Source organism: Delphinus delphis, chromosome 4 (genome assembly GCF_949987515.2).
Source record: "Delphinus delphis chromosome 4, mDelDel1.2, whole genome shotgun sequence".
In the NCBI taxonomy this organism is placed as follows: domain Eukaryota; kingdom Metazoa; phylum Chordata; class Mammalia; order Artiodactyla; family Delphinidae; genus Delphinus; species Delphinus delphis.
This window is the reverse complement of record NC_082686.1, coordinates 107,622,329-107,647,019: the sequence shown is the minus strand read 5'-3', so window position 1 is coordinate 107,647,019 and position 24,691 is coordinate 107,622,329. Positions and strand designations below refer to the sequence as shown.

Sequence of the window (24,691 nt, the reverse complement as noted above, 5' to 3'; positions counted from 1 at the left end):
GAACTTTGCTTGCTTGCCTTCTGATGTTCGGATTGTCAGAAATGCTGCCACACATCAAAAACTTTGTGTAAAGTCTTCTATTGATACAATTAATTTGTTACTAAAAATTAATTTAGACTGTCTTAACTAATCGATAAAATTGAAGGAAACTTGGCTTTGTAGAATCTCTCTCCCCTAGGAAAAGTTACTGACTTAAGACCCTTTTGAAAGGTTTTGTGGTCATAGTTTACAAAACCTAGACAATAAAAAAAATTCTCTTAATATGTTTTCTGTAGGAAGTTTTTATTTTTCTTTCGGAAATTTGCTTTAAAAACTCTCAGTGATAAATTCTTTATATAGTTTGTATACATTTAAGTCTCTCATGCTAAGAGCCTCTTAGTTATATCTGGGTTCTCATGATAAGCCATCAGTGAGTATATTTTTAATTTGGTCACTTATCAATTAGTTTATCTGTACTAATTGGGGAAAAAGACACGGCAAAATTTTAAATAAAAAGGATTTGTTTATAATTTTAAAAGTCAATTCAGAAATAAGCTAATAGATTGTATCTTACTAGGGGTTATTAGGGGATATATTTTATGATAATTGTAATTAGTATTTCATTTATGTGTAAATGAGTTCCAAATTGTTTGAAGTTATTTGAAAACAGTTATTTTTAAGAAATTTTAGCATTTGCATATAACTGATTTTATAATTATGTAGAAAAGTTTTATAAGTAAATATATTTCAGCCCACTTTAAACGTCAAATTTCATATACACAAAATTTAATTAATCAGCTGAGAACACAGCAGACATTTTTTATTGTCTACTTTGAGACAATTAACCTCCTTTCTTGATAGAAACCTCTCAGTTTTAAAAATATTTCACTTAAAGGGGATATTTACTATTCTTCCTAAAAAACAATAACTGCATAATTTAAGGTAGTATAAGGCATGATACATTTCTTTTTAATCTGTTGCATGCTTTCTATCCCAGCTGTTCTTGTAGAAGTTGTTTCACTTCCTTTTCAGGCCATGGTTGAGAAGTATGTCTCACTTAAGTTACCTTCTAGGAGTCTCAGGACATGTGACTGAACTGGGATAAAAGTTAAGGCTATATGACATTTTTGATGTCTTCAGTGTGCAAATTTAAGCCCGTGCCTCCATAAATAGCAGTGAGATCTTTTGATCTTATAAGCATAATTTTTATTTATGAAAGATTTTAGGCTTATCCACATTGTATTCAAAAGTTCTTTTGTATTCTTTGCTTTGAACTGATAGTTTTGTAATAAAAAAAAAAAGCCCAACGTAACAGTACTCTAGTAGGTTCTCTTCCTCAGGTGGCTATTGTAATTTGCTTTAAGTGGTTGTATGGGGTAGAGAGGACTTCAATGTATGATATATTTAGGGGTTTAGGAAACAGGTGTACTCACATGGCTGTGTCTTAGTACAAAATTTTTTGAGAATAAACTGTTACACGTATTTGTTTGCTTTCCCACATGCTTTTGGAGAATATAGAATATTAAAGCTTAAAAACAAGTATCCTTTCACTTAGAAAGCCTACCTCACTGCCTTTTTTCTCCTATTTCTTATCCTCTTGTTTCTATTTCACTGTGTTCACTTCTAGAATCACTTTAATACCACAGATTATATGTCTGACAATTTGTAAATCAAACATGGGGTTTACAAATAAATGTGGTTCCACACAGCATCCACTCATTAACTTACTGCCTTCTCATTCACCTGTTTCGAAGGTGTCCTAGGAGGGACCAAGAGAGCAGCACCCACAGCCAGAAGTTTGCCCTAAGAAAGTTGATCCCCAGAAACTCATTGACTCTTAAAGTACGGAATATTTTTACCTACCCAAAAATCTTTTGAGGTAAATCCATGAACCAGGTTTAATGTTAATTGTTTTACGGAGTGATCTAAAATCTCAGTAATCCTGCCTTGAATAGGTCAGTGTCTCCTTAGAGGTGGGCAGGTTTAGTTGTGAGTCAACATTTGATTCTTAGTCTGCTCATAAGTACTGAGGGCCATATGCAAAATAATTAAAAAAAAAAAACTCCCAATTTTGATTTGTAGGTATGTCTGTGCCTACAACTACTTCTGGATACAAAGGGGAAATACCCAGTTGTTACCAGGGCCCAATGTCATAGTGTAGAAGTTAAGTAGAGAATTTTAACCTCTGGTACATATTGAAAGATATTGCTTTGTATATAGGCAACATACAAAGATGGATAATTTTATAGATAATTTTTATTGCCTCCCCAAATAGCTCTGTGCTATTTATTCGAGTCAGTGTTAACAAAAGTCTTAATTAGTAACAGAATAAATGACAGTTACTATGCTTCTAAAACAGAAAGAGTACATAGTCCTCTGAAGTTTAATAACTACACTGCTATCACAAAGTATGTTGGTATTATATATGCCATGGCTTTGATTCTCATCACCTTGTAACATATTTGAAGGGATCTATAAGCTGCCAGATATTCCAACATTGCTAAATGAGTTCCTGGAAACATCAAAGCCAGGTATCAAAAGCCAGCTATATTTCGTGCGCCTGTGAAATTTCTTTAGCAGCAGCAAACATACCCCATCTGTCATGCCTGTCTCAAGTCTGTAGCAGAAGAGCCTAAATACTCTCCATATTGCATTTGATCTTTATCCTTCTATCATTATGACCCTTAGTTTGGGGAGACATTTTCACTTTACATCACAGTAATAAGTAATTGTGTCTGATTAATCCAGCTATGAGGGTGGGTGTTGATTAGTTTGAGGTCACAGGTTTATCCTTGTAGAAGCCAGTTAACTTTTATGGGCAGGAAGCCAAGGTTCCGAAGTCTAACCCACCTGGTTAAAACTGTACAGAGTAGTGTCCAGAAAACTTTATACTTAATTGACCTTTGCTGAAGTCTGAGTTCTATATCTTATTTGCATCATCTTCCCACTTAAATGTTTTCCGTCTCCTGTGTCCCATTTCATTTAATGGCACCATTATCCAGTCATCCAGATCAGAAACATGGGACACATTCTGGACCCTTTCTACTCCCTTCAGCCCCTCCATGCAGTTAGTCTAACTCTTAAATACTCTCAAATCATCCCCACTGTTACCTCCTGAGTTCTCTACCATCATTTGCTTTATATGCAGTTCTAGTAGCTATAGGTGGCTAAGCATAGAATAATAAATATTAATAATAAACATGCTAATAAATATTTAGCAAATAAGGGCCTGTCTCCACCCTTCCCCCACCGTCCTCTACCAAAAATAAACAAATCAGTCCTCCATACCACTACTGTTGGAGTGATGTTTATAAAAAAGCAAGTCTCTGACCCTTTTTGAAACCCACCAGTGATTCCTACTGCCCACAGAATCAAGTCCTAACTCCTTAACCTAGCATACAAAGCTCTTCATTATCTGGCCCCAGCCAGCCTATCCAGTCCAGTCTTATCATCCCACTCACACACACATACACCCTCACCTCCCACATGAACTGCATGTGCTGCTCACTCTGGGTCTCTTGTGCCTCGCTTGGTTGGCTTCTACACATGTCATTCACTCTGCTTGTGGTGACTCTCATTGTCTGCCTGGTGGCTGGCCAAACTTGGTTCCCATTTCATCCATTCTGGGACACCTTCCTTGACCAGCTTGCGTGACCCCTTTCCCAGCACAGTTAGGCCCTCTGCCTCTGGATTGTTCCAGACCACCTTTGTGCCACATTTCACACTGTGCCACAGGGTTTGCTTGTCTGTCTCTCTCCCCACTGACTTTGGGTATTTTGCTTTTTTCATCTTCTTATCCCAACATGTAGTCCAGTGCCTAATCAGTGTGTCTACTTAAGATTACTTTCGTTTGTTTTCAGTTGTCACATTTCTTTCTTGGTTTCAGACAATTTATAGAGAAATTGCCTAAAATGGTTACACTCTCCTGAGCTCCCAAATGCATAGTCCCAAGAACTATTTATCCAGCAAAGAGATCATGTCCTGACTAATTTGTTTCATTCCGCAACTATTCTTTAATAGTTTTGGTTTTCATTACGGCTCTATTATTTATATCGCAGGCCTTTTTTACTTTTTAGTATCTGAAATATACATAGAAGAAATGATGGTGTGTGGGGCAGACTTTCTGACTTAGTGTGGGTGTTGGTGCTCTATGTGTTAATAATATATGTTGGAAATGTTGGTATGTCAAGGTATTTAAGTAGGAAGAAAACCACTGTTAGAAAGCATCTAAGTTATGAGAATGGGTGTTCTTTTCAGAATTTTTTATTAGTTTTGTATCTGGATTCTTGTATTGGTATATGTAGTGGTATGTTTGTTGGTGAAGCATGTGGACACAGAATTGTTAATATTTCAGCAGTTCATGTTCATTCTTCCCATCAAAACAAAAATCAGCAATCTGTTCACAATATTTTTTTTAATTCATCATGATAAGGTTATATTTTGGGTGAGTCCAGATTGATTGATGGTAGCCACATGATATATTTAACGAAATCTAAATCCTACTGCGCAGTGGCTATCTCCCATACTCACTCTTTTCTGGCCATCCCTCAGTAGGGCTACCATTAAGTCAGATAGGGTTCTCATCTGCCAGGATGATTGCATCTTGCCTTTGTGAAGCCCTATCCTCCCCACCTCCACCCCCATTCTAGCACTGTCTCTGTTGCTCAGTTTTTACACATCCTGTATTTACTACTTTGACCTTTTACCACAATCTGCTCAATACTCTAAATTCCAACCTTTATTTAAGGCTCTGAGACCCTGGACTTACCTCCTTAGCTCATGGCCCGACATCTCTCACAGTGTCTGTTATATATCCTGTTCACATTTGCTCATCTCTTATGTACCCTTGTTTAGGTTTCCTTTTCCAGCTCTCTGTTCCTGTCCTTCCCTGTCCCTACCCTTCAAGCAAAATACTGGAAGAACTCTTTTTTTCTTGTTCTTCCACACAACCTTCACTTACTGGTAATTATTTCCTATTAAACTATTCCTAAAATTCTTTCTCTTACAGAAAGCTATCTTGGATTGATACTGGAAAGCCTCTTACTTTTCCTGACCTTTATCCATTCCTGGAGGAGCAGCCATCTCCTCTCCCATAATGCTGCATTATTCTGTTCTTTGTCCTCTCATTCTATTCTTTGTCCTCTCATTCCTAGAGTGTACTTGCCACCGATGAGTTTAGATAGGCAAATGTACTGCTTCTTTGGTTTTAGATTTTGTTAGTTATTTCCCTCTTGAAGCCCTGGAAGTCAGGGACTACATCTGCTTAATTATTTGTGTATTGCCTTACAGCTCACCATCACCATTTCCACACACGACTCATAACTGCTTTCTGGTAACATGAAACAATGGCTTGATAAGAGTGGTAAATGTTGAACATTTGGCATTCGTGTTGCATGAATTTTACACTGATGCACATTGAGGAGAATAAAAACTCTTGGCTTTGTTTTTTTTTTTTTTTTTTTTTTGGGCTGCATTGGGTCTTTGTTGCTGCACACAGGCTTTCTCTAGTCGCGGCAAGCGGGGGCTACTTTTCTTTGCAGTGTGCAGGCTTCTCACTGCGGTGGCTTCTCTTGTTGCGGAGCACGGGCTCTAGGTGCGCGGGCTTCAGTAGTTGTGGCACATGGGCTTCAGTAGTTGTGGCTCACGGGCTCTAGAGTGCAGGCTCAGTAATTGTGGTGCATGGGCTTAGTTGCTTCACGGCTGTCGGATCTTCCCGGACCAGGGCTCGAACCCATGTTCCCTGCATTGGCAGGCAGATTCTTTAACCACTGCACCACCAGGGAAATCCCGGCGTTGGATTTTTTAAGGATTCCCTGTTTAAGGGAGAACAGGTGGTAAAATTAATCATAAAAAGATAATGTTTTTCAGATTTGTTGTTTTGTCTCTGTCAAGTCTACTAAAGCATATTGAAAATCAAATAGAGCTAAAACAGTACTTTGATACATCGATCCACAGAACAGTTGATTGTAGTAAATTAGGATTTGTCATAAAAATTTCATAATGCCCAAAGGACTGAAGTACACAGAGAATGTAGCAAAAGCTGCAGTTTTAGATATCTTTCTCATGCAGATCATTATCTATGAAGTCTCAATAATACAGGAGTAAACAGAAATTGCTAGAGAGATGTCCAGAATAAAATCTGATACTTTAATAGCAAAAAGCATTGGCTGTTTATATTATAATGTATGTTATTAACATAATGACTGCTCTTCTAAGAGCTCCATAAAGAAAATACTGAGGATTTATTAACTCATAATTGGGAACAGTTACTGGGAAATAAACTTAAAATAGGAAAATCTGTTTAGAAACTGGAAATGATCTTAACAGGGAGAAGGAGGTTAATATCTCTCCACTCAGTGATAACATCAGATTCTCCTAAAGTTAAGGAAAAATTGTTTAAAGCAACTTGTTGTGAAATTTAATTTAGATATAGGGGTTCCAGTTTTCAGTGTTTTTCTTTTTTGAAGAATTTCCCAGAAATGTTTTTTAAAATTTTGGATTAAGTATTCCTTTTGACCATAAATAATTTTAAACAAAGTAGTGTTCAAATGTGATGTAAACTACATTTTATTGTCTTCTTCCCATTTCACACTTAAAATTATATGTTCCATTTAAGACTACATCCTACTAGTTAGGTTGAAATTAGGTATCCTAATCCTAACTTGAAATTAAGCAAGAAATTAGGGTTTTGGGAAGCTTTTTAGGAATTTTTTAAGGAACATACTGCTTTTTACAAGTTATGTGCTCCATGGCACCATCAGTTGGTATATGACTTTTTTTTTCTTTTTTCAAATAGAACCTGATTCACAAATTGTGAACATTGGGGTGGAGGGTGGGAAATATTTTCTCTCCTCATATTTGCCAGGGTGTTTAGTGAGAGATGTTAATAGGTCTTCATGGGTAAAAGGGACAGAGCACTGTCATAGGTTTAGAAGAGTACCTTCTAGCCCTCATCATGGTACTTCAATATATCTACCTTAGCATATTAAAGGGACTGAGGAGGGGCTGCAGTAAGTAAATCGTTTAACTTTGTGTAACCAAGTTTTTCAAACTTTTGACCACAGAATGCTTTTTGCCTAGAATACTTATTAACAGTCCTTGAAACAAATGTTCGAAGAGCAGTCTGGAGCATCATACTAACCAACAAAACCCATAGATCAAAATTAATACCTTTTTCAAAATCTTGATTTACTGAAAGGAAATATGTTAATTACTGGGAATATCCGTCCAAACACCTGGATTTCACCTGAGCCAGTTCTGAGTGCCACTGGATCTGGAGTATTTGGATGTGTGTTATAGACAGTCATTTAGAAATCTGTGGTTGAAGAATGTATTTGGAAGCTTAGTCACTCTGCTTATATCTGTGATGTTATTATTTTATGTCTTCTTAGGGGAATTTTGAAATATACATGGAGAGAAAAATAAAATGAACATTTTGCCATTAACGGTTTAGATGTTTCAAACACTAGATGAAGTTCCATTAAAAAAGGAACACGTTTTTTAGACCACCCTTTATAATTTTTTAAGTGATTCTGATTTATATAGCAGGACCTACACACACACACACACACACACACACACACACGCGCGCGCGCGCGCACACACACACACACACACACACACACACACACACAGTGCTTATTAAGCAGCAGCAGACCAGATAACAGAATGACGAAACTATTCTCATAGCTGAACTTTACAGTAATCCAAACTATTTTTTCTCATGTTTCGTCAACTTTTTTTTCTACCCACAGGATAAAGGACAATATTAATGTTGGGTAGGTAGATTAGCAGTACTTGCCTCATCTGGGGTCATTTTATTTTTCCTGTCTTTCATCAGACAATATTGTGTATTCCTATGTTGACTTACGAAAACTGATGCCTCTTGAAAAAGAGAAGTTCGCTTCTCTCTCTGCTTTCTGTGGCAGCTTCATCTTAGAGCTGACTCCCTGATTGGTTGAGACCAGGTTTGGCTCATCCCACTGTGGTAGGGAGGGTGGGACTGTGTTGATTGGTTTAGGCCAGTGATGTTAAGGGATAGAATCAATCCCTACTCCATGGCTTGCACGTTTTGGTCTTAAGGCATGTACGAAATGGGGAAAAAACCAGGAGTGATGTCCTTTTACTCCAAACAAGACAAGCTTTGAAAATTCTACAGTATGCTATACTAGATATTTGTAATATCACATGAGATGTTTAGATATTTCCATTATTTATTAACAGTTCATTTTTTTTCTCGGGTCTTTTTAGAGGACAAGAATTTTGGGCAGACTTGAACGCCATGAATGTGTATGAAACAACTGAATTTGACCAACTACGAAGGCTGTCCACACCACCCTCTAGCAATGTCAACTCTATTTACCACACAGTCTGGAAGTTCTTCTGTAGGGACCACTTTGGATGGAGAGAGTATCCTGAGGTATTTACAGGTTCTTTTTTCCAAAAGTGCGTTTAAATTTTTGTCTTTCACTGTTCCTTCTCAACAATGACTAGACAGAACCACAGATCAAAGAACTTATGGATGTAAAATTGAGTCTTGTTGATATGAGTAACGCTATTCTCTCTTGATTTTTCTGAAAATATATTTCTTTCCATTAATCTGTAACCCATAAATAGAATACCACTATCATCAGAAAATGCTTTTCCCAGTATCTTTCTTTCTTTCTTTTTTTTTTTTAGATGTAGGGGGTAGGAGTTTATTAATTAATTTATTTATTTTTGCTGTGTTGGGTCTTCGTTTCTGTGCGAGGGCTTTCTCTAGTTGAGGCAAGCGGGGGCTACTCTTCATCGCGATGCGCGGGCCTCTCACTGTTGTGGCCTCTCTTGTTGCGGAGCACAGGCTCTGGACGCGCAGGCTCAGCGGCCATGGCTCACGGGCCTAGTTGCTCCGCGGCATGTGGGATCTTCCCAGACCAGGGCTCGAACCCGTGTCCCCTGCATTAGCAGGCAGATTCTCAACCACTGTGCCACCAGGGAAGCCCTTCCCAGTATCTTATACTATAGGAGCCAAGTATTAAATGTGGTAAGTACTCAGACTCAGTGCCGCCTTTGGAGTAATTTTAATGAGATGAGCACTGGTGTAACTTTTGGCTATATCTGGCTCCTGGTGGTTGGATCATGTGTTACACTATTAGCAGTTTAGAAGTCTAGGGGGAAACAATCACCCTTAAGCCCCTGGAAGAAGTACTTGAAAATGTTTACTGAACTGTGGTCAGGCAGATCAGTCATTTAAAATTCTATCACATGTGCACATGCATCCTTAGTCTGAGATGGTAAGAATAGTTCATCCATCACAAAGCGAGGTTTTAAAATGATGGTGGTTTATTTTGCCTGTGAGAATTCTGAGTCACATTTAAATGCCCTGAAATGGACTTAAAGATTAATTTCACATTCCAAAGATCTGACTTCTTCAATTTGATTAAGTTCATTTCCAGTATTACAAAAAGGGAGAATTGACTTATCTACCTTAGGTTTTCTTTTAAGGCAATAGCAAAAGAAAATGACCTAGTATGTTAATTAGTGTAAAACACAATATTGAGTTAAAATTTTCTGTCTCTTAAGTAGTCACTAGGATCTAATACCTTTCAAAGAGAATAAGAGGCTGTTTAAAATGTATCCTCAGAATAGTTGGACTGTCCCTGTGTTTTTCCTCAGAGAGGTTTCTTGGGTTTGGAACTTAATTGGTTTATTTGAACTGTATATACTACTATCTTTAATCCTGTTCTGAAAATCCCTTAAGAAATATTAAAAAAAAAATCTCCAGGACATTCTTATAGCCTCAAAATAGAATAGACTAATCCTTCACATGTTTCATAAGGTGGAAATCCATGTTCTGAACAGGAAGCATTTTTCTATTCTGAATCTTTAAAGAAAATAAAATTCCTACATGTAACAGGAGGTAATTTGACTCACTGTACTTTATTGAAACACTTCTGATGTTAATAGCAAAGTTAACTATTTTTACCTTTAGTTACATTAACATTTTTCATATTTTATAGTGACTATTTACCATTTATTGGTTTTTTAACTTGCTTTTTTTTTCTTTACCTTCTGTTTTCTGCTCCATAGTCTGTTATTCGATTGATTGAAGAAGCCAACTCTCGGGGTTTGAAAGAGGTCCGATTTATGATGTGGAACAACCACTACATTCTTCACAACTCATTCTTCAGGAGAGAAATAAAAAGGAGACCCCTCTTCCGTTCCTGTTTTATACTGCTTCCATATTTACAGTAAGTGTCCAGCAGAAAGTCTCATCTTTGCTTCCATTTTATGTAAATGTACACTTAATGCCAAAGAGAAAAAGACTGTAAAAGACTAACTTATTACCTCTAGAATATAAAATTCTGAGTTATCTTTAGATTTAATTCTTCAAAAAATGTAGTTCAGATAAGCTGCAGTTAAAACCCAACACTAAAAGAGTGAGTATCCTATTGAATTTTTTGAACTGAAAAGCAGAGTTAACATTTTTCCACAGCTAAAAGTACTTATACCGTATCTGGAATAAGGCAGAGTTTGCATTTGCCTCCTTCATGGAAGATTGAGATACCGTTCCATGTTATGGGACTGTTTCCCAGCCCAGGTAAACTGCCTTGGCAAGTAGAGAGAGAGTCCCTCAAGGTGGTGTTCTCCATTCTTCTTCCTTGAGTGAATTTGCATGGGAAGAATTCACCTTTTCAAATAATTTGCATTCTCATTTGCTCAGTAAGCCCCATCTTCCTATAATATGCACTAAAATTACCTGTCATACTTTTAGGTCAAGACAGAACTCATCCTTCTGAATTATAGGTGAGCTCTCCTTCCATTTTCCCAAGTGCCATTTTTCTTTTCCCTCTCCAGAGAGCCCAGTGGCACATCTCCATAGGTCCCAAAAGCTGGGGCACATTACCATTAGCAAGGCCATGTCTGAAAGGTAGTATCTCTAGGGAAATCATTATCTACTCTAGTCAGATACACCATATTTAGAGCTTGACTTTTAAAATGCTACTAGGTTTACTTGGTTTTATGAATTGGGGAGGTCTAGGGTGATATTGGTTGGTCTCTTCCGCTGATCTTTGAGGTAAAAATCTTCTTTTGTATTCTTACTAGTAGTTTTTTATTCCAAGGCCAAAGTGTGTTTTTCCCAGATCATTATGGCAGAGTGTTAATGATTCTAATTCTGAGATTGCAACGGGAACATTAAAAACAAAATATAAACAAAAATCCCTGAAATGCTAGGTACCCAAAAACAATTTGTTAATAAGGCAGATTTTAGAAATATATATATCGACTTGAGGTAAATATGTGCTTTCTTCTTAGTTCAAGTGTAAGGTTTTTTTTTATTATTATTAGAAACTAATAAAAATGCCATTTCACTAGCACAGCTGGAGATAGTGTCAGCGTCCAGTAGTTAGGAACATATTGTCCTCCTAGTGAGATAGTAGAACTCATTAGTGAGACCGGCAGCTTGGCATGCTGAGCCAATCAAGCGAGATGCAGCTTCTGTGAGAGAGGAAGAATGCTCATTCAAGTGCTGCATTGTTGGGGGAGTTTTACAGAATAGTGAAAGTTGATTTGTTTCCATCTTAAGTAATTACGGAATACCCTCTTCCCCCCACCTGTTTGTAAACTTAGGCTTGTTTTGTAAAAGTATGAACTGTAAAAATAATATGAGCAGTAGTAGAATTAATGCCACAGATATAGCCTTCCTATTTATAACATAGGCTTACAAGAGAACAAAGAAAGTCACTCTTTTCTTTTTAAAACTTCCTAGTTTAGTCTTATCTGGAACAGTGATCATCAGGTATAAAGTAGGAGCTTAGCAAGTCAAAGAGATAGTGCAGACATTTCAAGAGGAAAAGAGCAGAGAAGCAGCAAGTTCACCAGGGTGGAATGGGTAAATGCAGCCTTCAGTTCCTGTTTGTCCTAGAGTCTGGGGCTGGCCTAGAGGGCAGAAAGAGGAGGGAGACTAATTCCAAAAAGCAGATTTCAGAAGTAGATTTCTAGAGAGACTGTGATCTTAGCCAGGAAGAAAGTTTTGTTTTTAAGTGTTAGCAAACACAAAGGGTCAAAGAAAAACATAGGTGTCAAAAAGGCCACAATTATCAGGGAACCAGAGAGGCCTAAGAATTGGGAATGCTGGAGTAGGGAGGTGGAGGGTGAGGCAGGGGCTTAGTTCATGAATTATGGCAAAAGCTTGGCTCTTTTTAAACGAGGGTTTCCCTGCTTTTTTTCCCCTTCCAGTTTTATTGATATATAATTGACATAAAACACTGTATAAGTTGAAAATGTACAGCGTAATGACTTAATATATGTATATGTTGTAAAATGGCTACCACAATCAAGTTTAGCTAACATTCCTCATAGTTAAAATTTTTTTCCTGTGCTTTGATGATTTTTAATAGGGCTGATAAAAAGGATCTTATTCTTTAATATTCTTAGAATACTTGAGCTAAGGCTGCATAAGCACACAAATATCAGATTTAGAGGTTTGGAAGTCCATTTCAGCTGGAAGGACATCTGCCCTGTGCAATCATCTCATGGTCATGAGAAGGCCTGAGAGGATTTCTTTGACTCCTCCCCAAAAAGGATAAAATTAATTTTTACTTCATCACTGAAGTTAGGTTAGGAAACGTCTTTCAGAATGGCCAGGGGAGGGAAGGAGAATGATAAAAGGTGACCTTGGATTAGGAAAATTTGTTCTTCAGGGGCCCTTGAGTACAAGTGCCGTAGCCTTTGACTTTGCCTCTCTAAAGAAGGCTGGTTACGGTGTGAAGCTCGCAGTATGTCATTGGAATATCCATGAGCTGAATACAAACTCAGCATTCTTGGAAAATAAAGCTACATTTGTAAGCTTAGAATATGTATTTTTAACCCATGGCAACCAGAGTGTAGAGTTCCATCAGACAGATGTCTGTATACATTTTTATGTTTTAGCCCAATTAAGATGTTGGCTTATTATAAGTAAGCATCCATGGGTAAGAATGGATGCTTAACCAAATACATAAAATCTGATTTAATGTCTTAGGATAGATGGGATTTATTTACACAGACTCATCTTCAAGCATGTGTAAGGAAATAATAGACCCCCCCAGTCCCCTGAAAAAGGAAAGGAGACATTTGAAGCGTTCATTTTGTGAAACTGATTTCTAGGCAGGAGTGCTAGCAGAAGGAAAAGGAACAGTCTCTTCCATTGTCAGTGCCACGTTTTCAGTATGGCTGTGACAGCCTAAAACCTATTTTGGGCAGTGGTTGGGAGAATCTTACCTTCCTCCTTCAATCCAGAAACCTCTGTTGGTAACTTCAACCCCTAACAATACTGGGAACTTTGCAGAGCAGGGATAGAGGGAACAGCTAAAAATAAGCAGCTTATGGTCTGTGTTTCCTACCATTACTCTAGAATGGTGATGGCTTTTTAAGGAGTTACAGACCTATCAGAGTCTGATTAAAGCAGTAGGGGCCTCTCTTCAAAAAAATGTACCAGTGAAGGAAGGCTCTGGAGGAATCTGTCAGGGCTTTGTGAAAATGCTCCAGAAGAGAAGAAGTGTTGTGCCCTCTGTCATGAAGGTTGGGGAAAACGGCACCCCTTTAGATCTGCTCCTGAACTTAAAAGCACCTGGGGGATTCTGCAAGCCCCGGATTCACCCAGAACTCTGTCTCTGTCTAACAAAGGGACTTTGAGGCACATTAATCATAGGCGCAGCTACTTGAAGGAGGTGGGGGGTAGAGGAGGCAGGTTGTACCTCTATAGCAAGCCATCTCTTAAAAGTCAAAAGGCTGTGGGGTAGTGGCAATGGTAGTGGGAATCAGGCAGACCTGAATTGCAATCCTGGTATCCATCCATCACTTTCAAGCCTTGTTTAAAGATAAAAAAAGAAGACAAAGAAGAAGAAAATATATGTACATGTGAATTGTGAAATATATGGAAATGCAAGGAGTATGTGCTTAGAAACTAGATAGGCCTGGGTTCATATGCTGTCTCTGTTCTTTACTAGCTGTGCTGGCAGTTTCTTGATTTGAAAAGTGCTCTACAGCAGTATCCAAGTATCCAATAACCAAGCCATTGTGTGGGGTTATGATGAGTAGTGACACTGGGTGTGAAGTGCCTGGTCCACAGTATGTGCTTAGTGTAAGGTGGCTGATGGTAAACATCCTCCTGGAGATTAGATGCATGTTCACCTATTGTTGTAACCTGTGTCCCAAAGCTCTTCTGAAAATTTCAGTTTCCTAATGATTTGGCAGACTTAGGGCTTCCCCGTGACCAGTGTATGCTTATGAGTGGAGTAGTACCCCAGCCCTGAATCTGGGTCTCAGGGTCAGGATTATCTTTCTCTCTGCTTCTTCCGTTTTGCTCTGTTTTGAAAATGGCGAAGAAAAATGATTTAAATCATTTAATCAGGCAGGAATAAGTAACTGCTTGTCTAAACTCATCCTTCAACGTAACAGACCTGAATTTAAGGTTCAAGGATATTCTAGTGTCTAGGGCTTAAAGTAATTAGCTCCATCTTAAGCACATCTGAAGCTATACTATAACATTTGAATTGTATTGATGGTTTTGTTGTTATATGTGACATTTAAAACTGAAGCAAATGCCAACTTTCAATGCCTACTCCATGATTTGTTTGTTTTTATACAAAAACCAAAGTATAAGCTTTTTATTTTTAATATTTTCTGTCATCTCCCTGTAAGCTCCCTCTTGCCCTGCTTCACTTTGCCTCCACTCACTATGCTTCCCCATGTACACAACCTCTAGCAATGATACGTTTTGTGCTTAGTACAGCAAAGTTTGAGGAACGTATATAAATCGTTCCTCCCTTGAAACGGAGCATAACTATATAGGCAAAAGAGGAATCCAGGATTCAGAAAGTAAAGATATTTATAAATTGGCACTTGCTTGCTTGCCTTGCAGCAGTACATTCCAGAGTTTTCTCCACAAGGAGGAGGCCAGGGGAAGCTAATAATAGGTTATCTCTATACAGGCAGTGTTAGCTCTAAGGTTTTTTTTTTTCTTTAGTTGATAGCATTTTCTATGTTGTTTTTTTAAACAAGCATTGAAGCTATTCAAATTATAATATTAGATACTGCTGTAGAGCACTGTATGTGAGATGGAGGTTTTGATGTAGAGCACCTTACTGCTGAGGTTGTACATTGACGTTCTCCCTCTCCCTTCTAGGACACTTGGTGGTGTTCCCACACAGGCACCTCCGCCTCTTGAAGCAACCTCATCATCACAAATCATCTGCCCAGATGGGGTCACCTCAGCAAACTTTTACCCTGAAACTTGGGTGTATATGCATCCATCTCAGGACTTCATCCAAGTGCCTGTTTCTGCAGAGGACAAAAGTTATCGAATCATTTATAATCTTTTTCATAAGACTGTGCCTGAGTTTAAATATAGAATTTTGCAAATACTGAGAGTCCAAAACCAGTTTCTTTGGGAGAAATATAAAAGGTGAGTCAGCAGTATGAAAAGTTTGAGAGCTTTTCTTGATGTAGCTAATGACAAATGCAGAACATAATAGTAGAGACTTGCATAGAACTTAATGTCATATTTGTTCCTATATTTTAACTCACATATAATTCTCATAACAGACCTACAAGAAAGATTATTACAATCTGCATTTTACAGAAAGGAAACTGAGTCACAGAAAAGTTTGGTAACTTGCCACAGGTCATACAGCTAATATGATACAGTGCTGGAATTTGAACCCAGGCAGTCTAGCACCAGAGGCCTTGTTTTTAATCACTTTACTATGCTGCCTCTCAAGTCAGCAACAAATTAATGTAATTCAGAGGGGATACATGTAGATTCGAGGAACCTCAGAATTAAGAGACTCTCAGGTTGGTGGAATTAGATAAGGAAGTCACCCTGAGAAGATGTGAGAACTAGATTTGAAATGGAAGAGAGAGCAGGTGAACAAATGGTTGATGGAGAAAAAAGGGAAAGGGCTTTTCTTGTCTGCAGTGGAAAAGATAAGTTTAAACTTTTAGTATGATCTTTGATGAGATTTTGCCCTTGGTAGCTACTTTAACATTTCCTCCCCATTGAAACCATAAAAAGAAGTTTATGACTATATCATGCCTATTAAACTGATCTACTCATTTTTCTGAATTCCCTGTCCACTCTTTGCCTTAGGAAAAAGGAGTATATGAACAGGAAAATGTTTGGCCGTGACAGAATAATAAATGAGAGACATTTATTTCATGGAACATCCCAGGATGTGGTAGATGGAATCTGCAAGCACAACTTTGACCCTCGAGTCTGTGGAAAGCATGCTACAATGTTTGGACAAGGCAGTTATTTTGCAAAGAAGGCAAGCTACTCGCATAACTTTTCTAAGAAGTCCTCCAAAGGAGTCCATTTCATGTTTCTGGCTAAAGTGCTAACTGGCAGATACACGATGGGCAGCCATGGCATGAGAAGGCCCCCTCCCGTGAATCCCGGAAGTGTCACCAGTGACCTGTATGACTCTTGTGTGGATAATTTCTTTGAGCCTCAGATTTTTGTCATCTTCAATGATGACCAGAGTTACCCTTATTTTGTTATCCAGTATGAAGAAGTCAGTAACACTGTTTCCATTTGAAAAATCTTGGTACTGATAAATTATTTGTATAAACTCAATCCAGCATTTGTAGCAGGTTTTGGATGGGTGGGCCAGAGTGGGGAACAGCATTGACATTAATAGGGCACTTTTAAGACCCATTTTTTTTAAGTTGCTAGAAAGTGAAATTTTTTTTTTAAGGAAAAACACAAGTTTTAAAATGACCACTTATTCTTTAATTATTTACTAATTGTTGTTAGTGTACTCAGTGTGGAAAAGACTACAGATTGCATACTCTTTTCATTCACACCTGTACATATAGGCAGCAGTGTTATTGGAAGCATTTTTTATAAAGAAACTGAACAGCCTAACTAATTACATGTGGCTTAAGCCTGGTAGAAGTTTGGCCAAATGAAACGGAGGCTGTGAGCAAAGTGAGGATTCTGTTTATTTACAAAGATTAAAACTGAGTGGAACTAGTACTACCATATTTAATCCCTGTGCAAAGCATCACTGCTGTGCTGTAGGATAAGTTCATGACATTCTGGTGGGTGGAAAGAAATTTCTATTTCTATCAGCAGGACTGAAATATGTCACCCAACCAGAGAACATCAATGACTTTAACTGTTCTGCAGAGTTTACCCGAGAACTCAGAGTTCTGTTTAGAGGAAGTAAGAAAGAAAAAAAAGGAACCATTTGAAAAGTTTGTCACCAGCAAAATTTTTCATTAACTAGTTCTCTGAAATGTGATTCTCGTGTTAAACTTCAGCATTGGAAAACTCAGTCTCTTTCATTATCATCCCACCCCAGTTTGAAGGAGTTGCGTATCTAATTTGGTTAAAGCCAGTCTGGAGAATTAGAAGTATTACTTTATTTTAGGGTTCCAGACCTAGGCCCTGACCAAAGGTTTTAGAGAAAGGAAGTACGTCTGTAACTGAATTGGTCAGGTTTTTTACTGTGCTTTGCACAAAGTAGACCCTCAAAAGAAGTCTTTGTTGACATGGAAATATTGTTCAAGGTGGAGCTCCCACCCTTCCGCCTGCTCTGCCAGGTGCAGCTGGGTTCCCTGGCCAACTCTGTATCTTACACTACTTCACAGAAACACAGACTTGGAAATTGTGCCCCTGGCCCAGCAGGAGCAGTGTTAGGTGAACATGCCACTGCCTCAGCTCAGAGAGGCAGCAGCTTGGTGTACTTCGCCTTAAGTAAAGCAAGTGGACCTGGATTTATAAAAGCAGTAGTGGTTGTTCACAGAAGAATTCACCACGAATTCTTTCAGGTACCAAGCTCCCCTAGTATGTTTGTGGTTATTTCATTTACACACAACCCTTCAGGAACTTCTGTGTTGTTGAAAGCAAGATCTATCTATCCTGATGTCTCAGTGACTCGGCCTGTTTAAGCACTTACCAGGGCTTCCACACAGTAATTTATTTTGCCCTAGTAGATCTTGTTGTTTGCTGCCATTGGCATGAAGCAGCCAACTGAGGCTGGTACAGTTGTCCTTTCATTCAATTGTAACTTGTAAACCAGTGATTCCCAATCTTTTTCAAGTTAAGATACCTTACCGTTGCTTATTTGATTTTATGAGACTTGTTCCGTTTTTTTCTCCCTAAAGAAAAAAAAAAGCTTTATGACATATTTATTTTTCTAATAAAACTGAGCAAAAATAAAAGTTCTGGTAATTCTTTAAAACTTTTTCTTGTGGTTTTGGTTCCATTTAAGACAGCTGCGTTCAACACGTAGTGGGTGATCTGTAAATGCTGGTCGGTTGCTTGAATGGATGTGTGATTGAATGACTGAATGAACAGACCTAACCAGAAACTGCTGCCTAAACACTTGTGCTCTGATAATCAGCAAAAAATACATTATCTGGCAGTCAACCGTAGGTCACAAGAGAATAGTGAATATTTTATTTTGCAGGTAAGTGCTTGAGGGAATGGGACAAGTTTTATTTCAGCAAACTGCTGTAGTAGAAACTATGACCAGGTTGTCCCCTGCAACAAGTGCTGAAGGAAATAAAAGAAGTGTAAAAATCTCATCTGCTCTCAAGCACCTCCGCTTTCAGCTAACCTAAAGTGACCCAACTGGTAAACGTGAGCCTCTCTGACAGTACTTTCTCTCCAGTGTAATGATTTTTAAATTCATGTATAGTATTGTATGTTCTAACTAAACAAGAACTATGGAATCAGACTAAATTTTGTAATGGTTCCATGGATTTAAAACATACTGAAAAGCATTCAGTAAATCTATCTCCCTACTGGCACAGCTGTAATTTACACCATTTCAGAAAGCTGCAACTCACTCTTAAACTATGGTTAAGATTTTCAGGGGGAGTCTGCAAACTAAGATATTCCAGTGTTCATACAATTCTGTAGACAGGAAGGTTTATGTGTGCAAAGTTAATAAATATTGGGCCTTTGTATTTATAAATTCTAAAACCCAACTCCACATTTTGCTATTAACCTTTTTTAGTAAATGGCTTAGATATAAAAATAATTATTAGGGCCTGAAATACTGATCTTCGAGGAGGAATTTTTGTTATACTAGGTCTGAAAATGACTTTAAGAATATATTCAATACCCAAACAGTCCTATATGGTCAGTTTAAATCAGGTTTTTTTTCCCTCCTTTATTTAAGGAAGGTAAGAAGGTTTCATGTGGTTAGTTTACTCATCTTTGTAGGGTTTTTTTTTTGGTTTTTTAAGACTACAAATGATAAGAATGTTACAACTTTGAGATCCTATAATGCAAATTTTTGTAAAGTGCTGTACAAATCAATAGCGTTTATTTACAAATTAAGAGCCAGAAGCAGTATGGAGGCTCCTCAAAAAACTAAAATAGAATTACCATATGATCCAGCAGTCCCACTCCTGGGCATATGTCCAGACAAAACTCTAATTCAAAAAGATACATGCACCCCTGTGTTCATAGCAGCACTATTCACAATAGCCAATACATGGAAACAACCTAAATGTCCATCAACAGATGAATGGATAAAGAAGATGTGGTAAATATATACAATGGAATATTAGCCATAAAAAAGAACGAAATAATGCCATCTGCAGCCACATGGATGCAACTAGAGATTATCACACCAAGTGAAGTAAGAAAGAAAGACGAATACCATATGATATCATTTACATGTGGAATCTAAAATATGACACAAATGAACCTATCTACAAAACAGACGCAGAAAACATACTTGTGGTTGCCAAGGGGGAGTGGGGCAGGGAGAGGGAGAGGGATGGATTGGGAGTTTGGGGTTGGTAGATGCAAACTATTACATTTAGAATGCATAAACAAGGTCCTACCGTATAGCACAGGGAACTATACCAAATCTCCTGGGATAAACCATAATGGAAAAGGATATAAACAAAGAATGTATACATGTGTGTAACTGAGTCACTTTGCTATACAGCAGAAATCAGCACGACATTGTAAATCAAGTATACATCAAAAAAAAAAAAAAAAGCCAGAAACATTTTCCTTAGAAATGATAGTGTTGCGTTTTAAAAACAGACCCATCTAGTTTATTGACTTAGGTACTCTTATTGCAGGAAAGTTAGAGAAATAAAACAGTACTTTTCCTTAGCTTGCTTACCTCACTCATAAGCTATCATCATCATAGGTAGAAAAAGATGTTATCGAAGAGTTTCATCAGCATCATTAGTTGGTCTTATTTTATTGCTTTACTCACTCTTCAGCATATTTTTTGGGAGACTAACACCTGAATAGAACTCTCAGATGGCAGCTCTTTTAAGGCTTTAATCTTAGATGAATGTGGAAGATTTGTGTGTTAGAAGTGTTTCATGAACACTGCTAAATCCTCCAAACCAGAGCAAAGATGCCCACCCACTTTGATGAGGTCAGAATTTTATGGGCTTAATTGTTTTTAAGTACCTAATTAATAAGATGAAAAATGACCAAAAGCTTCTATGAATTCAGTGATCTTTTAAAGCAAATTCATATTAACATCACAACAGTATCTACGTTTGATATGTAGGATATATTTAGTCTACAGGCAACGTTTAGTGCTCACATGGATTAATGGGCTCCTTACGATAACTCCCATATGCTGCTAAAGTTTACAGCCAACAGGCTGGAAACCACTGGGCTAGACTATTTCTATATTCAAGTTTTATGTCTATCTCAGTCATATCCAGTCCTAAAATAGCCTTAATCAAATCAGCTAAGAGGCTCAACCCAGTGTTCAAGAGCCTCTAACCCTTCTAAAATAACAAGTTTTAGGTGCCAAATTGTCATTTGTGGGGCCTTATGTCCACATACATCAGCTGCCCTTCAGTGTTTCACAGCACATTAAGGACTGCATCTAACAGATCTGAGTGGCAAGAGAACACTAAACAGGTGCTATTCAACTATATGATAATGCAAGACTCTTCAATGCTAATATGAAATTCTTGTGTAACCATCAGTTTATAAATTTTTTTGAGGAGCAGTGATGGATTGGGGGCATTAACCCACATTTTTCTGACAAAGGTCCTCCTTGAAGGTTTGCATTTCATAGTATCTTGGTTAAGGATTTAAATCATAATTTCTAAGCTGAGTTCAATGAACTGTTCCACTTAGGAGTAGCAGCCATAAATCTAATGAGAATTACTCTCAATGATCTAAGCCAACTGAACCCAGTAACTACAAGCTTTAGTTCCAACCACTCATAAATGTAGCTGAACTTCTTCTAAATGTAAATTTCTACCCATATGACTACATTTTCTAAAAACACAAGTTTGTGGTCTCATTTATAATTAACTTGTAGGCATATATAAGTCAGTGCTGGATAGGAGTAGGAATGCAGATTTTGTGAATCATTGTTACTCAATTTTGCAGTGAATTACTGTCATCGGAGAGCAGTGGCTTAGTCACAAGCCTGTCTGAGAAAGTTACACAATCTTAGTGTGTGGCTTGTGGACTAACTGAGATAAAGAATGTAAAGCAGCATAGTGCCTGGCTCATGGTATACAATCAAATTTTAGCCAGTGGTAGTAATAATAGAAGTAGTAGTAGGGTAGGCTGAATAACGTCCCCAAAATATCCAAGTCCTAATCCCAGGAACCTATGAATATGTTATATGGCATCAAGGCTTTGCAGACATGTTTAAGGGTCTTGAGATGGGGAGATGATTCTGGATTATCCTAGGATGCCCAATGTAATCACAAGAGTTCTTGTAAGAGTGAGGCAGAAGGTCAAGAGAGATTGGAAGATGCTATGGTGCTGACTGTGAAGATGGAGGATGAGGCCATGAGCCAAAGAAGGCAGGTGGCCTTTAGGAGCTAGAAAAGGTAAGGAAACATGCTCCCTTAGAGCCTCCAGAAGGAACGCAGCCCTGCTGACACCTTGACTTTAGGAATTCTGGCCTCCAGAACTTTTTAAGATAATACATTTGTGTTATCTTAAGCTACAAGTTGGGTAATTGTAACAACAGCAATAGGAAGCTAATACAAGTAGTAGATATAATAGAAATTATATTGAATCATCAGGAAGCTGTTCTAATATAAATTAGTAATTAAAAAGAACACTACAAATATGAAAAATTCCAACGCTTGTTGGAAATTTTTAAAGGTTATGTGAAATCCCAAGAGAGTAGACTGCCCGCCCGTGGCTTCCCAGGGGTGGTATACATGCATACCAAAGACAAACCTCACTTAAAATAAGGCCGCTTCTAAGAGGTATTTAAAGACTGAATAAAGACAAGCACTGTAGTTGGTCAGATAGCCCAGTCTTCATGAAAGACGGGAGAGAAAGCAAATTGCTTTTGAGAAATGGTTGGTGAAAAAGATGTAGGGATGAAAAATGTTAGCACTGAGATTGTCTAATAGTGGGTTTACTTTGAAGATTCAAGCCTCTTTGGAGTGATCTTTTGTTCCTACTAGGAAAGAGTACACATCTATTTAGAAAACATTTGTTGACTAGCTCCTAGAACCCAGGGAATTCCTCCTTGAAAGGGCACTGCTCCAGGATATAAAGTAGCTTCCTTTAACTTAGCAAGGTACAGAGTTTTCCTCAGCCCCTTGTTAAGGAATATCAGAAACCCTTGTCTTTTTACTGCCTCAAACTGAAAGACTAACTCCACTCTTAACCAGCTCCTATTTTTCTGTAATCAGAAAACAGAGGACCTCATTTGGAGCTTTGTTTTGAAGGAATGAACATCCGTTTAGCTTTGCTTTTCTCTGTTACACCTTCCTCTGAAGAGTCTTGTGGAGAGGGTCAAGGTAATCAGTTTGTTGTGGTAAAAATACATAAAGATGTCTTAAATCATAATGAATACAATGAATTCTTTATCTCTCATAACGGAAATCCAGAACAGGTTATTCCAACACTGATTAAATTCAAAAGTGCAACAGCTCCCAGGATTCTGTATGATTCTCTTGGTTCTCCCCTCATGATTACAAAATAACTGCTCTGGCTCCAAGTACTACAATACATCCCATTTGTGACATCCAAAAGTAGGAAGGGATGATCCTCATCTAGTGCCTTTTATTTTTTCTTTCAAGAGTTAGTAAATCTTACAAAAGCCTCCTAGTTGACTGCCATTTTTGTCTTTTGTCCTGGGTTGCATCTGGTGACCATGCTTAAACCAATCCCTGGCAAGGGGTACAGAATCACTATGAAAGATGTGAACTAACCAACAGTCACTCCCTAGGGCAGGGGACTAATCCATTAAGCAGGTGATGACCCATACCTGAACAAGATTGGGGTTTTGTTAGGAAAAAGGAAAATGGCCACTGGGGAGAAAACCCAACAATTATCTATCTCAAATATTGTTTTTCAAGGTTAAATGAAGGAATTGTATTAAAGAGCACCCCTTGGGGAAGTTTTTCAATCTATTTACAAAGACCCTGGGTACCCATTTCCTTAAAGATCAAATGGTTATGGAAGAAAAACATTACTTCAGAAAGCTTATAAACTGACTTAAAGCTGGATTTACCACTGTCCGGTCTGTGAAACTTCCAGATTCTAAGTGGAGCTATTTTTAATATGAAACTTTGGCCCTTATAATGGACTGACATCAAAAAGACCATGCAGCATGGAACGCAGAAACAAATCTTAGCCCCATTATCTCCATGTGGGGTAACTTTAGCAGGTTAGCATCACTTTTCCTTATAATAAATAACCTCATGGGCTGTATAAGGAATAAAAGAGAATTCATGTAAAATGTTTAGCACAATAATTAATAAATAATAAAGCTGACTTCTTGTTACTTGAGTCCAAGGACTCAAATGAGGCAAACTTGAAGATCTATATTTGGGAGTAGGGATAAATCCCTGTAAAGTTAAAGTATCCAGTTTCCTTGGTTTTAGACTCAAGATCTCCTACCTCCTAATCACAATTTTTAAAACTATAAACAACAAACATTAAAAAAAATACAGCTAAGTAGAATATAATGAAAACATACTTCAATTAAAGAAAAAATAGAATTGACCACACACACACACACACACACACACAAGTTAACTGTCTACCCTATCTCTTAGCATCAATGCCAACCCCTCAGCTTTATGGAACTGCTACAGCAGGCTGGGGTTCTCACTCAGAATTTGGGAGGGGAGGTAGGATTGGCAATGGGCAGCATCAGAAATGGACACTCATCCCTCAGAATTTGCTGGGACACTATAGGCCTTGAGTTTGTGGCAGTGAGATAAGCCTACTTGGAGACAATAAAGTTAAATTATCTCATTATCAGCAAGCAAACTCAGTAGCTTTCTCCATTAATGCACACAAACATATCATGGGATTAAGGTATTACCAGGCAGTATCTGACTGAGAAACTCAGGAATACCCCATCCTGGGTGTGCCCCGTTCTGCCTTGGACTCATCACTTCACCTTCCCACAAGATCTCTGAGGAGGTATTTGCCCAAAGGAAGCAAGCAAAGAGACTCTTTATTATCATCTGGGGTCTTGACTCCAATCTCTTAATACAGTAAACTGGACTGAGGGTTGGAAGGTGGAAGGCTACTTTTTCTATTATTAGTTAGGACCAAATGCCCTCGGATCTAGCAGGATATATAGAAGCCCTGCTTCAACTACTCCCTACTTCCAATGCCTTAATTGGGGTTAAGCCTTTACTTCTATGATACAAAGAAAAACCAGTTTAATTCACTTTCCTGTCAGCTCTAAGAGAAAAGTATTCATTATTTAGAGCAAGGGTTGACAAACTTTTTCCTATAAAGAGCTTGATA

The 24,691-nt window shown here is 38.0% G+C and overlaps 1 protein-coding gene across 3 annotated transcripts in view; it reads left to right on the top strand.

The window, feature by feature from the left end:
- Positions 1-18,182, top strand: part of TIPARP (TCDD inducible poly(ADP-ribose) polymerase) — a 28,878-nt gene extending 10,696 nt beyond the window's left edge. For all 3 annotated transcript variants that reach the window (XM_060011246.1, XM_060011245.1, XM_060011247.1), the window contains 4 exons: positions 8,230-8,398; positions 10,048-10,208; positions 15,128-15,406; positions 16,091-18,182. In XM_060011246.1, coding sequence (XP_059867229.1) covers positions 8,230-8,398; positions 10,048-10,208; positions 15,128-15,406; positions 16,091-16,538 — 1,057 coding nt within the window. In that variant the 3' untranslated portion in view covers positions 16,539-18,182. The remainder of the gene's footprint in view (positions 1-8,229; positions 8,399-10,047; positions 10,209-15,127; positions 15,407-16,090) is intronic.
- The last annotated feature ends 6,509 nt before the right edge of the window (positions 18,183-24,691 follow it).